General features: G+C 45.5%; 1 protein-coding gene across 2 annotated transcripts in view; it reads right to left on the reverse strand.

The window, feature by feature from the left end:
• The window catches only part of LOC142786802 (disintegrin and metalloproteinase domain-containing protein 10-like), a 181,164-nt gene extending 167,357 nt beyond the window's left edge, over window positions 1–13,807 (reverse strand). Inside the window, exons 1-2 of one of the 2 annotated variants that reach the window (XM_075884449.1) lie at window positions 13,717–13,807; window positions 11,257–11,712 (exon numbers count right to left, since the gene is read on the reverse strand). In XM_075884449.1, the coding sequence (XP_075740564.1) occupies window positions 11,257–11,335 (79 nt within the window). In that variant the 5' untranslated portion in view covers window positions 11,336–11,712; window positions 13,717–13,807. Of the gene's footprint in view, window positions 1–11,256; window positions 11,713–12,231; window positions 12,760–13,716 lie in introns of those variants that run through there. The other variant, XM_075884450.1, reaches the window with a different exon arrangement.
• Window positions 13,808–17,652: the final 3,845 nt, after the last annotated feature.

Raw genomic sequence — 17,652 nt, forward strand, 5'->3', positions numbered from 1 at the left:
TCATTTACGGATGTATTGCGTGTAAGTGCAGTTTATCTCATTTCTACTTAAATTCTCACTTCAGCGCCACCATTGGCCGGTAGTAGTGTATTCAGAAACTATTCAAAAAGAATTATTCGTGCTTACGAATGCCACTCACGGTTTCAAAAACCAGAGCCGAATTTTACAAAACTCGGTTCGTTGTTTGATTGCTTTTTAACATGCGCATGTCCCTGTGTAAGTACGAAGTATAAGCTGCTGTCTAAGCATCAAATTTGGAAATAAAAACACGGACCAAGAGAGCCCACATGCGGTCATTACGTAAGTCGCAGCAAGCGGTATCTGGCGAAGCGTTAAAAAACTTTACAGCTGTCACAACTACTTTAGCCGCTTCGGGAGATGAGCTGCGTCTTTTCTTACTTTCCACTAAAACATCGCCGTGTTTTGTTTTGTTTAGTTTTGTTTTCATCGGGTCATTCAACAATCGTCGAATGCTTTGAGCGCCGCCAAGAGCTTTTCTTGGCACAGTAACCTACCAGAAAGCGTGTAAGCGATTCTCAAAGGAGGTCAAGTTTATGAAAAAAAACGGCACCGTTATTCCTCTTAGCCTGACGTAACCCGATAGCATTTTCGGTTGTGGTAACACTCTGGCACAATTCTCGAAGTAGGTAGCACAAACCGCTAACAGCCTCGCTTTTAAATAGCAGTGCTGCGTTTATTTTGCGATGTCTCTTTTGCTTCAGAGTCGCAGCAGCGCGTTCACGTTCTGACTGTGAAAACAAACCGCATTCGAAGCTGCGAGCACGCATTCGGAAACAAGGGCTTAGGAATTTCCATATAGCTTTTCTCTTTTTTTTTTTTGCTTATCTTTTTCTCGAAAGCGACTTTTTCGAAGCCATCGAAGCTAAGCCCGGGGCTCAGCGTGCACGAAAGTTTTGCGTTTCTCATTGTTCGCAAATGCGTAAAAACAAAAAAACACGCCGCTTTCAATTTGTACTTTGCCTCGCGATGTCTGCGGCGCGGCAGTATGGGGCGTGATATAGATATCGACCGTTGTCATCCTCTTGTACCGGTCGCCAACAGTTCTCTCTGTGGAGTTATACGATGAGCCTGATGCATTGGGTCATCGACCTGTCCAGGACACGCCCACAGGTCCATTTGGACAAGGCACAGGAAGAAAGCCCTACAATTACTCATCGTTGACACCCAACCGCGCACCATTCCTTTTTTTTTATCTTACATGATCCCATTCGTTCAGTCACATTGAAAAGGCACGTAAGAGCCCTTCTGTTTTGCTTACGATTCCAAGAGGTGTTGTGGTGGCATGCAATACATCGCCCGCGGACGTCGCCGACGTGAGACAGGAGCATTGTTTGCTGGTGCATGTAGGGGTAGTGTAGAGTACAAGTATGTGTCAACAGTGAGTGATTCGGAAAGTTTCAGAGCGGACTAAGAAGATATCCCTTGAAGAGGAAGTGATATATTCGGGGTTCAGCCGCCTTCTGCTCGAGGTATTCGAGAGTTCGCAAGAGTAAATGCACGTGGCTTCCGGCTGTATACTGTTGTTGCGATGAATGGAACTCGTGGGCTTGACGAGCTAGCGGGTACCTTAATTTATTGCATTGGTTTGGCCGGGGATCGTTCTTCTCCCAGTTATTCTTCTTCTTTTTTTCTTTTGCGATGTCTAAATGAGTTCCGTGAAAGTAAGCTTCCGCCAGCTTGTCTGGTGGCTGTATTAAAGTTATGATATAAAGTGCCTAAGCAAACAAACAGACGTCGGGATGCGAGCTTTTTTGACAGACGCTAAATACGTGACAGTTGGTTCAGTAGATTAATTGATTGATCAGATAGAACGTTACTTTGGGATGAAATATTACATTGTTTTCAAGTAGCCAAGTTCTCTTAGTGATCACACCGTGCCTTTCTGCGCACTGGCTCGAAGTATATACGAGGTGAATGAATTGAGCAATATAGAGAGTAAAAGCATCAGTTTCACCAGCGAAAATTGGTCTACGTTCATCACCTGCAAAATAATTATTAGGAACTACAGAAATAGCTTTTTGCGGTGAATCAGTAAGCATGGTCAATAATTTAATTTGAGCGATGAACGAATGAATGAATCATAATGTTATGTTCCCTTCTTTGACAGCTGATTCTTACGTCGGAACCGTTTGAGATGTCTTCATGTCGATTAGCCGTTGCAATAAACAGATCAGGTAACAAGGAAACATATACGAATGAGTTTAGACATACGCAAAAAACTAGTTTTTTTTTTACAAGCTCTCTCTGTACCGCTTGTTGTTATGTCTTGCCAACGCGGCCAGATTTCTGCCCTTGTGAACGGAGCCCTAGTCTCAGACACATACAAACAATACATGAATCAGCTTATCACATCCAACCAGGCAGTTTGAACAGGAGCAGAAATTTCTGGCGAATCTAGCGAACGATATCGAAACGATATTTGCATAACTTTAACCGAAGTCTAGCGAGAGTACAATCACCTCAACGGCGAACGAAAAGTTATCTCGCCAACACAACTCTTGCGGTATATGTCTTATAGTTATGGCCAGATGAATGCTAAGTGTAAAATTTCCTACGCAGCATCAAGATCGGTATATAGAGGGAGACGAAAGGGTGTTAACAGTGCCTTTATTTTATGAAGCCCTTCCTTTAAATAGCAATCAACTGTTTGTTGTTGATGATGATGTTGTTGTTATTGTTATTCTTCTTGTTGTTGTTCCCACTTACGACTTGGAATTTCATTTTGTAGCGCCGGAGCCTAAAAAGAGCGATGAAGTCACACATATTCCACAAATAGTCGCGTTGGCCGCAGCGAATTCATCGACGCCAAACAGATAACATGTGTAATCTCAACGTGTACAATCACAACATTTTATTCATTGCGTAATATGAAGAACCAATTGTTCGAAATTGCTGTCATAAGTGTTGGCACTATAATCACGTGGTCTTGCGCGGTAACTATTCGAGGAAACTACTGCCTTCCGCGTATACTCTCGATTACCTTTCTCCATGTCATTTCCTGAGAAAAGGCTAATGATTGTTTCGATGGTTTGGTTCCCGAGGTAACTCCGCTACGGGCGTCCCAGTAGCGGAGTTTACAGACACTGTTTAACTAACAATAAATAATCATTCAGTTGAAAGAAGCCCCCAAGAGAGCGGCGAAACTTTTTGCGAAGCTCGAAAGGAGCGGAAGTTTAATCAATCACTTCATCGATCAATCAAGCAATCGTTAAGTCAAAAAATGAATAAATACATAAAAAGGCAACAAATAAATTATGCGATCGATCAATCATTAACAAATCATTGAATCAATCAATAAATAAGTGTATTGCATATTGCGTGTAATCAATTGTCTCATTCCTGAAGTATTGCGAATTATGATAAAAGGATCGCCCGAATCCGATGGGAGCGCCATAAAGTGGCCGTAATCATTTTGTGCAACTCAAATACATGAGAAATTATACGTGCACGTGCACACTGTTGAGTAAACAGCGTTGAGCAAACGCTTGCCAGTACGTGAATAACTTGTTGACAACAACGACTAAGATTTGATTTCGACACTGAAGTACTTAAAGTCATCCGCAAACGAGCGACGAGCACTGCCATCATTCTACTTGGAGGAAAAAGGCAAGTAAGCCGAAAATCACGACAAGTGACTGTCAAAATTCTACAACCGACTTGGTGAACAAGGAAGCCCAAATCTGATTGTTATAAGCGGCAGTGACATCTCTTATCTAGCTGGTGACAGAATTTTAAAGTTCTACGCAAGCCCACCTAGTCGGGATGATACATTGTGAAGGCAGAAAACCCAAGGCACGTGCTCCGCCAACCAAAGTAAGTTTTATATCTTCACTTTGGTCGGCGTATTGATTGACATGTGGGGTTTAACGTCCCAAAACCACCATATGATTATGAGAGACACCGTAGTGGAGGGCTCCGGAAATTTCGACCACCTGGGGTTCTTTAACATGAGCCCAAATCTGAGCACACGGGCCTACATCATTTCGCTTCCATCGTAAATGCAGCCGCCGCAGCCGGGGGATTCGCTCCCGCGACCTGTGGGTCAGCAGCCGAGTACCTTAGCCACTAGACCACCGTGGCGGGGCTTTGGTCAGCGCATTGTCTCAAGCTTTCTACCTTCCATGGCGATAGTTATAACGCGAGAACAAAACGACGATACAGAGACAAGAAGGACACGAAAGACACCGCGAATGGTAAGTCTGTCAGCTGGTTCCTAAATCTTTTCGCGTGCATATTGAAACGGTTCGTGAATCGCTCAAAGGCACTTGTAACGACTGTCTGGGGGCACCTGCACGAAATTGCACGCACAGTTAGGCAGCAAGCACGTGCACGACTTCCGGGTATGGCATCGCCATCACGTCAAAGTCTCACAAAAGAATCGACGGTGAAATGACCTTCACCTGTCAATGATCTTCTCGTGCCTAAATAGCTATACCCAACCAAAGCCACATGCCCGTAGGGTTCATCCTTTCGGCACCGCTTATGCTGTGCTTTCAGCTTCATTGTACTCTGGAGAATACAGCCGACCCAAATAAGAAGCACTTGCATTCTGACTCGCTCCGGTTCACCTTGGGGGAAGTGAAGAAAATAAAAGAAAAGGGCTATCGTTCAAAAAAAAAGAAGTGGGGGGGGGGGGGGGGTCAACAAATTAATCCTTGGCAGTTATTTGGCTCTCATTTCCGTTTAGACGGAAGTGGGCTAAACATCAACACGTTCATTCGGCTCCTACGCGGCTGTCGTCGAGGCAGATATATGCGATGAAGAAGCGTGGTATACCTCAAACCACTACATATTCAGGGTAACATATATGCATGTGCTACCGCTAGTTTATGGGCAGTCGCACTGAGGTAGAAAATTTCCAGCGGTTTTTGAATGCCACGGGGTGTTCGTGATTTTCTCTGAAAGGCAATAATGTCGTTACCTGTCAGCGGGCAATGACTGTCTGACCCATCAATTTATGTTTATTTATTTATCTATTTATTTACTTGCATGTTTATTTATTTTAACGCTTCCATTCGCGCTGTATTTATTACAGATACCGGGACAAAATAACGAAATTGCTGCAATTCTACAAGCTTAAAAATTTATCGTTTAAAGCCAGCAAGGGCAATACTGGGGAATATGTCTGACTGCAAAGGAGCGCTGCAAATAATTAATGATTTTTATGTTAATATAGATGATAGCAGCACATACGAAATATTCAAAACAAATATCATCGGTTATCTGGACGGCCACAATATATGTTTTCAGTGGATCCCAGGGCCACGTAGGAGTGATAGAAAACAAAATTACTGTCAAATTAGCCACTGCAGCAAACAAAAAGGTACGCTTGACACCAGCGCCTGTTTATTTCTCAGTAAACAAGAAGGTTTTCTCTCAACTGTGCCACAAATTATGCACGGACGCTTGGTTTGGCGAAGATACAAAGTCTTCCCTTTTATATCAAATAGATCCATCTCTCCGATTTTCACGTGATCAAAAGATCAATAGTGCATTCGAAGAGTACTGCAGCGTCTGCTCACAGAAAATCAGTGAAGGCCTTACTGAACTTTTTGCGTGGCAGCGGTCTATTGTATAGACTGTAGCACCCCAGCTCCCCCCCCCCTTTTTTTTTCGCGCGCGTCTATTGCCCTCTTCGCTTTCTTTCCAATCTTTCTTCCCCGTTCCCCCTTCCCATAGTGCAGGGTAGCAAACCGGATGCTCCATTTTCTGGTTAACCTCCCTGCCTTTCCCTCATTTTATTCTCTCTCTCTCTCTCTCTCTCTCTCTCTTTACTGCAGCGTCTACGATTAGGTGTTGCATACACACCTCACTTCCTATACCGCATAAAAAGAAGAACGTCCTCGTACTGCGACCACTGTGATCACGCCGATGCTTCATAGGAGCATATTAATACTCACAATGTGATCAACAACGCGCTGAACTGAGTGATCGCTTGAACCGACTCGACAGACGTGGCCCCGCCGCGGTGGTCTAGTGGCTAAGGTACTCGGCTGCTGACCCGCAGGTCGCGGGTTCAAATCCCGGCTGCGGTGGCTGCATTTCCGATGGAGGCGGAAATGTTGTAGGCCCGTGTGCTCATATTTGGGTGCATGTTGAAGAACCCCAGGTGGTCGAAATTTCCGGAGCCATCCACTAAGGCGTCTCTCATAATCATATGGTGGTTTTGGCACGTTAAACCCAACAAATCAATCAAGACGACCATTTACGATTAGAAAAATACTTGGACCACTGCCACATTCCTATATTCAAAGGTGCGCAGTCAGCGCCTTTCAAGATTTTTAATGGACACAAATCTAATTAACTTGCATTAGTTCATAATATACCTTGCCACAATTCGTATGGACTCTATCCGCAATGTGAACTGGACTATGCCGTTGCATACTGTGCTCATTCATGCATTATAGGCCCTCTAATGTATACAGTATGTGTATAGTGTCTCTTATTAGTTTTTTTTCATTCATTCTTAATTTTTTGTGTGTTTATCTTGTACATTACTGTCATGAAGTTGAGATAGCCAGCGCTAACATAGCCTACCTTCCCATATTTCGCCAAATATAAATAGAAAACATTGACAAAAATTATCTTTCGTAATTACGTTTTGCCATTGGTCAGCCGGCTTCGCTAATGTTACGTCCCGCATCATGATTGGCTGAAATATTATGCCACAAAAAAATTTTACTTAAAGTATTTTTGTGAATACGGGCTACGGTTTTTACACTGAGTTCCAATCGGCAATATATAGAAGAAACATTGTTTATAACCTCTACGACCCTATGTTTAGCCTATTTCAGTCGTAAACGTCTCGCTAACTGAACAAGAAAAGATGGTCTCTCTCCTCCAAAAATAAAAATTGTTTTATTCGATGGTACAGGCTCACACAAATGCTCCGATTTGTCGTGTGAAAGAGGGAAGTCTTCAGTAAACTTCGTGCAAAAGCTTAATATACATTAGAAGAAAGAAAATATAGTCGATTCCAGAGTAATATGAACCGGCATAACACGTCAGTAAAACGTGTCCCTATAGAAGGGTATGAATGTTTACTGTACGATTATTAAAAGAGAGTTCGTGAGTAGTCGTGAGATCAACTCCCATTGTCCGAGCTTTTTTTTCGTCACGTGATAGTGTGCATCTTTAACGTCACTTCCGTGACGGAAATACGTCACTGAAGGCTTGGTGGACCCCGGCATACAACACTTTCGCGTTAAAAAGAAACGTCCGCACATGAGCCGCAAGCAAGCATGGGACACGAACAAACCGCGTCTCCTTCCTCGAGTGCCGCGATGTCCACTCGGTGCTCCTCGAAGAAATGGAAATCTTCTCGCGCTGACTCAAAAACGATGAGCCAACTTCCGAGGCCACGCGCGGAACTTCCGCATAACGATATAAAGAAAAAGGCGATCAGTACGCCACGCGCGCGCTGGAGCTCGCCGACCACACGCCATCCTCATCGCGCCAAGCGGAGCGTCCGCTTCAGTTTTTCGTACGCGGTACACACGCGTCTCCAGCATCGCAGGCGAGCGCACGGAGACGCGAGGCGGATGCTGCGCGGGGGATCATTTATGCAGCGCGGTCGGCCCTAATAACGCATCCGCGCGTCGCTCGTGTCCGGTCGCCGCTGGGCGGATAATCATGGCAAACGAGGGCGAGGTGCACGGTGGAGAAGGAAAAGAGGCCCGAGAACGCACTCTCTCTCTCTCCCGCAGTTTTGCACGTCTCCCATGCTGGGGTCACTAACGAGCATGGAGAGGCTAACGAGGCGACTCGAACGACACGCGGCGGCTACGGAAATCGAAAAACGCACAAGCAAAAAAAAAGAAAAAAACATGAACGCGCCTGTGTGATTCGTCGATCGGTGCATACAAACTTATGAGCTATACTGCTTTGTGTTTGTGACATTTTTCTTTTTTTTTTAATCGTCAACGTGTCCTTTTCATGGCGGATGCCATGCTCGCGTCGTCCTTCTTTGAAGCGACTTGCACGTGGCGCTGACAGTGACATTCATTTGTCTTCAGCCATGTACGATTCATCAGATAATACGTACGGTTCTACGCAACGCTTTTCTTTCTTTATTTTGAAGCTGTAATCATATCCGCAGTAAGCATCGACCGACTGTGCAGACGTGAGATTCAGGACGCGCAGTCTTGCTGATAATGCGTCGCCTGGCCACGGATACCGAGACCCCGTAATTAAACGTTGGAGAGCTCGCATTACCGCGAAACGAATGCTTCTGTGCACAAATATCTATGGATTAATATGTTCCAGTACGTTCTGTTTAGTTACAGAGCAAAGCCCTTCCGTATGAACCATTCACCGTTCAAATATTATGCAGCCAACTCTGTCTTATGTCCGCCGAGACCTCCGCGAAAATCGAGTGTCTTCCCAGCCTCTCATTGTAACCGCTCATTCGAAGTTTGTCGATAACGCCGCCAGCTTGATGAAACTATATGCGTCGACCTCATGCGTAATGTCGGGCGATGCTGTATACGAACAAAAAGCATAGCTTAGACTAATTTGCACTTCAAAGTGACACCGCTATCAATGGCTAAAACAGTCACCGCAGTTGCACCTCTGGTACGTCATATTTCTCAGCGTATACATTTCCCGATTTCCACTGCAGTGAAAGCATCATTGTACAGTGAAGACAGCAAGCCTCATCTCAATATATGACAGGGGATATAAGTCGCATACTGGGCTCAGGAGATACGTTAGATGTTTAGATTTACAGAGTGGCATAAAACTTGTTAAGGGAGTTCATAGCCTACGCCATTTTCTGTTATGTCGAGTTCTTGATGGATGGTAGGCATTTTTAAACACGATAGTCTTTTTTGGGATACTTCAACACAAAAATATTGGTCTGTCTGTCTGTCTGTCTGTCTGTCTGTCTGTCTGTCTGTCTGTCTGTCTGTCTGTCTGTCTGTCTGTCTGTCTGTCTGTCTGTCTGTCTGTCTGTCTGTCTGTCAACCACAATGGCCTAAATTCAACCACATCCGCAGCGCCCATCAATATTGATCTGGTTCCTTCGTTCATAATGGTGTGATGGTCAATTAAAAAGCAAATATTGCGCATATCTGAGGCACAATATCAACACGTCTTGATTCTGTGGTGTGTGTTTTTTTATACTAGAAAATGCACACATATGTTATTCTAAGGAGCGTATAGGGTTTATTACAGTGCGCTGACAATGCAACGTAATGCACGAAAAGGCGGGTGTTTCCTGAGCTTTGCTAAAGTGATATGGGGGCGACACCTACCCGTCGTCTTGCATTCTGCAAATTATGGCCTCCGAGATGGCGCGCGCACTCCACATGCTCTCTATATCAAGGGCCATCTTTTACTTTTCCAAGATCACTGCCAGATGGCGCTCACGTTTCACGCAACACAGAATCCCATTCGCTGATTTGCTCGCGCAAAACATCAAATAAACAATTTATTCACTATCTCTTTATGGAAGGCTCTCGTCTTTCGACGCCACTTGCAGTCAAACATGCAGTTAAGGGGCTAATTGTTTTATATTTCACTTGGTATTTTACGTTGGTTGTTATCGCGTGCGCTATGTGCATGTTTTGTGGTTGTGATTTGAGTGCACCTTGGATATCATTTCGTTTCACGTTATTTGCCGCTTGAAATGGCATGCTAGAAAGGTCGTCCGGCAAAGCCTTCTTGCATTTGTTGACAAACTTCTCAAGAATGCGACATGCATCGCACAGCTTGCTCAGCGACGTTGTTTCGCGACCCCTAGTGAAGAACGACGCTAACAAATCGGCACCACTGTTGTTGCTTATCGCACGTCAAGTAAACAACATATACATTTACTGATAATAATAGTCAACATGAAAAAACTCGTTTTCCGCCGTCATTGTTAACCGGTGAGCTAATGGCCATACCCGTCTCTCTGCGGCACTGGTACCTCGCCACTTAAGGTACCACCTGCATTATCTGGATGAAAAAAATACAGTTCGGGATGAGTGTGCTACCAAAATAACATGCATATATCGTACTGCGTTGGCTGGTGCAAGTGCCACCAATGTAGTGCATCATACGTCGTTGTGAATACCCGTAATATATCCAAAATACATGTGTGTAACGATATGAATATCAGTAAATGCATGGCTCAAAAGTTGTGACGTCTGCGCCAGCTGGATGCGAAGACGGCGATGTAGACGCAGAACACGAATGCAGAACAAACTCGAGGGCGACGCCAACATGGTGGACAAAGATGCTGTGGACTTTTACGCACCAGTAGTAAGCAGGTAAGCAGCGTATCTCTGTCAGTAGAGCAGCCAATACGGTAGTTTACACTAATAGACTGTAGAAAATGAAATTGGGGTTCACGATCTTTAAAATTGCCTGGGTTTATGGGTGATGATTGTAGTAATCACATACCTATATACGAAGGAAGTAATAAGTAAAAGTGTTCTGTTGACCGCCTGCTGATTGTCTTAGTATAATACCTTTGCAAGTTGCGTAATTAAACGTTTAATTACGAAGAAGCCCATACGATCATTTGGAGGAAGCGTGCATCCTAAGAAATCATTATTGCCTTAAGCACGTAATGCGATTCGCACGTTACATATAGATGAATACAAACGTAAGCAGATTCCTGGGGCCTGAGTTCAAGAGTAATTTTATACGCTTGCACTCAAAAGGCTCATCTGGCCGGCAGCTTTTGAGTGCTCCGGAGCACTCTCGCGGCACGGTTTGCCACATTTGACGAACATAATTCAAGCGCTGGAACACATTAACTAGATACTGTACGAGCAGGCCGTCCAAGCTCTACCTCAGGTTCCCGAAGAAGTGCCTCGGAGCGTGTCCGAGCTCCGAAAAAAACCTGGATCACGTCACACAACAGCGGATCGTTTGTGTCAATTATGTTTTCTCGATTCTTACTGTTGAGGAGCTTCACTATCGCTGCAAGTCACGTTGCAATGAGACAAGTAGAAACGAGTCAAATCTGCAGCGTAAGTCCAATAAAACTTGCGACTGGAGTGAGATTTGAGTTTTCAATGTTCTGCATAGGCATGTTGCGTGCTCAACTTGGAAGCATTTCTGACGGAAGCAGTGTTTCTGCACGTTATGATTTTTGTATCAAATGCTACAACCTTATTGCATCGAAATCTTTGCTGATGGACCAGCACTTACACTGCTTATATCGGCCAGTGCAGCCAGTCCGTACACCGAGGTATTAATCCTGCTCTGATTTCATTCAAATCGATCTGAATCAAAAAAACTCACCCGAGCAGACGGGGCAGGAGCCGAGGAGGCAGACGAGTACTGCGCCGCTGAGCAAGAGCCTCCCCGGAAAGCGGCGCATGGTCCGCCGCTCAACGCATCGCCGTACCGAGTCCGCACGCGAGCGCGCAGCCGGACGATTCCTCCGGGACAACAAGGTTAGAGGTTCGACTACCGCCGACGGCGACGCAAGGACTCCGACACATCCCTGGTCCCACGCTACCGCCACCGCCGGCGGCAAATCCGCGCTGCCGGCATCCTCCTGCGACGGCGAAGGCACGCTGCCACCGAGTTCTGTGGGGCTCGAGCTTCGACCGCGGCTCGGCGATGCGTTGCCACCACTGGGCGAGACGTGCCCGTGTTTCAGGGCAGCCACTGCTGGGAGACTCGCCGCACTATTCGACAAGGGCACTTCCTTCCTCCGGGCACCATGGGAGAGCCGTCACGGCGGTAGCCTGTCTGCGAGACACAAGGGAGCAACCGAAGATTGAGCCATCTGAGTATTAACTTCAATGCAACCAACATTCCACGGTGCTTCAACGTAAACAGTGGGTACGACTTCAACTCAAACACAACATCTCTGGAGTCAGAAATGCATTTGTACTGACCAGAACAGTGTGTGACTGCTGAAAACAGTCGTTACAGGCAAAACAAAAACGAATGATAATCACATGTAAAGCATGCTTCCGTCTTATGACTGAAGACTTGTCATACACCAGCTAAGAAAACAATCGTCGATGTCACGTCACCGTGCTCTGGAGCAGAATTGCGTTGCACGTTCTAAAAGTAACATTCTTTAGCAAAATCACCAAGCACCACTCTCAAGGCACAGCGTCGTACCTAATTACGCCTAAAACTAGCTTACACAATGTTTCGTAAGGCTCCCATTTTACAAGACTGGAAACCACAAGCCGAAATAAGAGACAGCCTGTTGCACTAATCAAACGTTTCTAGCATCAGGTACGAGAAGTTACTGACCGGGTCACTATCACCAAGGCGGCGTAGGCTGCTCGACCAGTGCGATTCGTCGATATCCGAATGGTACTCTGTTCGCGATCACAGCAGAATCGCAGGCTTGAAAGAGGGAACCGCAAGGAAAGCGCGGGCTTTACAGAGAAGAGCGTCCAAAATGGGTGCCGCCGCACGGCGGAGGAGTGCTCCCGTCAGCTGGCTGGCCGAACGACATCTGGCGAAGGCCACGCAGGCTGCTACGATCACCACCAGCTGGTCCGGGGCGCCAGTGGTTAGCTGTGTACGGTGATCATGGCAGCCACTGTCGGGGTCTTGGCGGTACAGAGGCGATAGTGGCGACGAGGCCGGCTATTATATACGCCGGGTGGTCTAGGTTCGGAGAAACGTAAGCGGGTGAGGGTTTGGCCGTCCACAGCGCCGCGTGGCTCTGTCTTGTAAAGATCGACAGTCAGATGTGAAACCGTTCTATCGAACGGACCGTGCCCAATGCGCGGCGCGGAGGGATGGAGCCGCCGACAGCACCTGCGCGACGCCGGTGGCGCTCGATCCCAGCTTGGCGAGAGTGCCTGCTTCTCTTCCCAGCGGCCAACGAGCGATACGCGCTGTTGAGAAAAACCCCGCTGGCGCACGCCGCGCGCACAAGTGATCGCGGTCTTTCGGTCGTAACGTTTTTTTTTTTTTGTTGTTGTTGTTTTTGTTATCTGTTGTTTCCTTGAGCGAATTGCCCCTGTGATCAGCCTGCCGACTTCACAGGGCGCAGCCCCCCCCCCCCCCCTGCCGAAGAGCAAACCACCGCGAAGGCGAACATCACAGAGATGCACGACTTGCTGTTTGACCCTTTTCCTCTTCTGAACCGCGCTCTCTTCACCCACTTCCGTACTAGTGTGCGGCCGAAATGAACCAGGGGTGCACGCTTGAAGCGCCTCCTTCACTCGCTTCACTGTTTCATTTAAAAAAGGAAAAGGAGAGAAACAAACATCCTCTCCATGCTTCCGACACATTGACTACATTCAACACTTCGCAATCACCGGAGAGAGGAGAGTTAATTTCAAGAAGACAGCCCCTCGCAACAGCGCGAGCGCACTGCAGCTGTGGCTTCACCGCATGCAAGCGAGTTATGGGTGAAGGCATGCTTTCAGTCACTGCTCTCCATTGTAAACACAAGATCACCGGCGATAGCGCGCTGGTCCGCTTTCAAGTACGAACAAGTGGCACCCAAGGCACATGCTCACTACGCTTTTTTTTTCGTTTTACTCTGGGCAAGTTACGAAGGGAAGGCTTCCGGTTTCAGATGCGAAGATTCCCTCGTCAACTGGACCCAGCGCAGATTGTGTTGATACACCTGCTTTCCGTTTTCCCTCTAGGCAGACACTTTCGGAAGCGCCCGGGCAGGGCGTCGACAGCGGGGACGCTCGTTCTCGCGATAAACAGTAGCCGCGGCTGGGAGAAAGACCGTGGGGATGCTTGCGGAGAATGTCTGGAAGCTCTTACCATGAGAGAGGCCCTCCTGCAGGGATGTTTTCTTGCAAGACGCGGGCGGTTAGCGACAGCACTTATAGAGGAGGGCGCAGGCGGAGGAAGGAGAAGCGGAGGAGGTGGCAGCGCAGCTTTGCCGTTTCGATGGCAGGTGCCGCTAGTTGTCAAGAAAGCGCACTTTCGTGGAGTGGTCACGAGAGTAAGACGAGTGGAGCGCGGAGATCCCATAGGGGGCGTGGCTGTCGGGAGTGGTGGCAGATTTCGAAAGCGTCGTAGTCCTTGCTTCGTAACATTTTTTTTTCTTTTTATGTCCGGTGACAGTTGATATTGAGTACAGCTACTTTTGCGAATTGCGAAAGTTTCCAGTCAGATTCTTGGCATTCTGAGCGTCCGCATCAGACCAGCGAGGCAATGTGAGTTCGTTTGAAGTTTCTCGTGCTTGCTTCGTTGTCGTTCTCACATGCAAGCACGACTAGTGAACAAAAAAAAAGAAAGAAAGCAAATGCAAAAAAAAACTTCGTTGGAACCGTGTGGCTGTTCGATGGTGTAGGTGAAAACGTGTGCTGTCGATTCCTTTTGGACCTCTTATCTTGCGACATGTGAGAATGTTAGAACCTGTGACAAAGCTAGGTCTGTCGCTGACTTGATCAATGTATGCTGCGTAGTAGAGAACACGGACGGCAAGCAGACAAGGACAAGTACTGACTATCCACTGAAGGCTTATTACGTGCCACACATGTATTTGACAAACTGAAAAAAGGGAAAGAAAATTTTAGCGTTTGAACAAACACCAAATTTTCGTACACTTGATGCACAACGCTCAAGAGCAGATTCATAATCCATGCGCCCTATTGGCCAGCAATTGAAGCTTTTTTTTTTCTTTGAAGAACTTTGATTAGCTGACGTGAAAATCAAAATCTTAATCTCCGCTGAACGATGCCATAGTTTCCAGCTGATAATTTACCTAAATCTTTTTTCCTCCGTTCATTATTTTTTATATGATGTAGTTTGTAGCGAACCAATTGCACCTTGACCTTTTCTTTAAAATCATCGTGGATGTTGGCTATAGTAAGACCCGCATTCTCCACAAAAATGTTACGGGGGAAGGCGTCTGAAAAATGCATTTACTTTAGATAAACAGGAAGGCATACATTATGAAGCCCAGTCTGCACGAGTTTGCACTAAACATCGTCCTCTTTCCTATTATGTTCATTTGTGGCGCACCGTAGCTGCCTACATTGGCTTGCTCTTCTGATGACTCTTCAAACTTGCTGCATAGGAACGCTTACATTTTGGCAAAGGCGCAGGCAGAAATATTCTTTTTCTTTTGTGATGTATAAGTGGGGGAAGGCGCCACTTTATTATGAAGTGGAGGCCGGGCAGGCAAATGTAATCAACTGTCATTTATTTTCTGTTTGTAGTAGCAAAAAAACTTGGAGGGGGAGGGGGGAGGCTGTGTTGTACCCACTATATACGCCATAATTCTTGCTTCTGTAAATTGCCGAAATGCCTCGCGCAGCTTGACAGCTACACACATTGTAATGGGTGGGCAGCTTTAAACCATCCCCTCGTTGCACAACTCACATGTTTGGAGGCTTGAGGCTTTTCTACGAATCTGCTCCGCAATATTGCATGCGTTAGGGAGACTCGACTCCTCTCATTATGTAGCTTTCTTTAGTTCAGACTTTTTTTTCTAAAGTTTACGGCATTGACTTGGCTCCGTGGAAGAACACCTGCTTGCCACGCAGAATACCTGCGTTCGAATATCACCCACACTGAAGATTTCGCTATTACATTTTATTTGAATTTATCCAGAATTTCATCATCGACAATTTTTCACTTACAGCTAACGACATCGAAGCCGACGCCGAAATTTCTGTGAAACGAGCTCTTTGAGGCTACTGCACTGGAACAGCGAGAATTGGCAGAACAAGTTTTATATGACATTAATAACATTAATGACCTTCCACGGTGGTCTAATGGTTATGACATTCAACAGCTAACACAAAGGTCATGGAATCAAATCCCGGCTGCGGTGGCTGCATGTTTGACGGAGGCGAAAGTTTGTAAGGCCTTGTACATAGATTCAGATGCAGGTCAAAAAAATGCCGGGTGGTCGATATTTTCGGAGCCCTCCAGTACGGCCTCTCTCATAATCATACCGTGGATTTAGGACGTTAAACCCCACATATTATTCAATCAATTAAAAATTTATTTAACATGCCCAGAAACAATCATAAAGTCCTTGGGGAGACGCACTCAAAAATAAGATAATAAAAATCAACAATAGAATACACGGTCTACAGAAAAAAAATAATACGGGCGACAACGTACAGTCAAAAAAGAATGAGCTGAAATTAGGAAGAATGAAAGACAAGACGAGAACCATACAATGCCAGTGGAAAATAAGAGAAAAAACATGCCACTATGTGCAAGCCTTTTTCTGAAAAAAAGTGGCGGGGTGTAAGAATCTTTACAATGTAAAAAAATATCATAAGACAGTACAAAGCTGAGATGAAAATTATGACATCGGACTGTTAAAAAGTATAAGATAATGAAATTCAAGATTACATAAACTTTGTATTCTGTGAGCAGACCAGTGTTGAAAGAAGCTGGCGGGTACATTAAATGGTCGATTCTCCCTGGTTAACTTACGCGGAATCCGAAAATTTACACAACAGACAAGCAAAGGCCAGGGTATCATCTCGTGAACTAGCTAATAAAGAAATAAAAGGTCAGCGTGATTTCATTGGCAGTGAAGTGATGACAAAGGTAAAATAATCTGGCAGTGTTAGAACCAGTTCCAGAGTTATTTCTAGCAAAAAGATGGTTGTAATCGCTTATGAATGTTTGCTCAACTCGCTCAATGGTGCCATTGCCAGATTTAGTGATTTCCATTCAGATCACAGAAGCATGCTCTAGTTGAGGAAGACATATTGTCGTGCCCAATTTCTGGGAGGCTGTAGGAGAACTGAATTGTCGAGAAATTCTGCAAACACAACTGAGAGAACGAGGGCCTCGCGTGGCAGTCCGTTTAGTGTGCGTAGAAAAATTGAGCATGCTATCAAAAAGAACACCAAGATCAGAGATATCATAAACTTTACGTAACCACACAGCATTGATAAAGTGGAAACGCTACGACAGATGCTTTGAGATATATGCTCCTGAATTTGGTCTTTGGGGCACTCAGGGAAAGTATTTTGTTGTCACACCATTCAGAGAAAGAACACAAAATCTGACTTAAGCAAGCGACAGTCGTTAACTGAATTAATTTCTTTAAATATCGTGATGGCATCGGCATAAAAGAGAAATGAAGAATAACGAATTGAAAAATAAACGACGTTAAGGCAAATTAAAAATAAGAGTGGGCCGAGTACCGACCCCTGAGAGACCCCACTAGTAACTTTCTACAAGGAAGACGTTTGACTATTTACGCCAACCTAACATGGTCTATTAGGCAGATAGATGTGCAAAAGGTTCACAACAGACGAGTCAACATCGAAGCTCGCAAGTTAAACCAGAAACAGAGAGTGACTGACCACGTCAAAAGCCTTGCTCAGGTAACAGCAGACTACGTCAACCTCTTCTCTCTGAGAAACGGGAGGAGGGGAAAATCGCGTCATGAAACTAGCAAGATTTGTAGTAGTTGAGTGGCCAAGGAGAGACGCGTTCTCATTAATAAATAATGAGTTATTCACACTAATTTATAATATGTTGTGAAGAGCCAGCTCAAAATATTTGATGTGGCACACAGTACAAAAAATCGGGCAATAATTATAAACATAATTAAGCTTTGCAGCCCCGCTCATATGCTGGAAAAACACGTGCAGTTTTCCAGATGTTGGGAATTGTGGAAACGTTCAGAGAGTTGTTAAATCGTTGTAGTCAGTACTGGAATAAATATACTACTATAAGCCTTTAGTATGGCGGAAAGGATGCCATCTGGTCCAC

Source organism: Rhipicephalus microplus, unplaced genomic scaffold, assembly GCF_043290135.1.
Source record: "Rhipicephalus microplus isolate Deutch F79 unplaced genomic scaffold, USDA_Rmic scaffold_32, whole genome shotgun sequence".
Taxonomy (NCBI): Eukaryota; Metazoa; Arthropoda; class Arachnida; order Ixodida; family Ixodidae; genus Rhipicephalus; species Rhipicephalus microplus.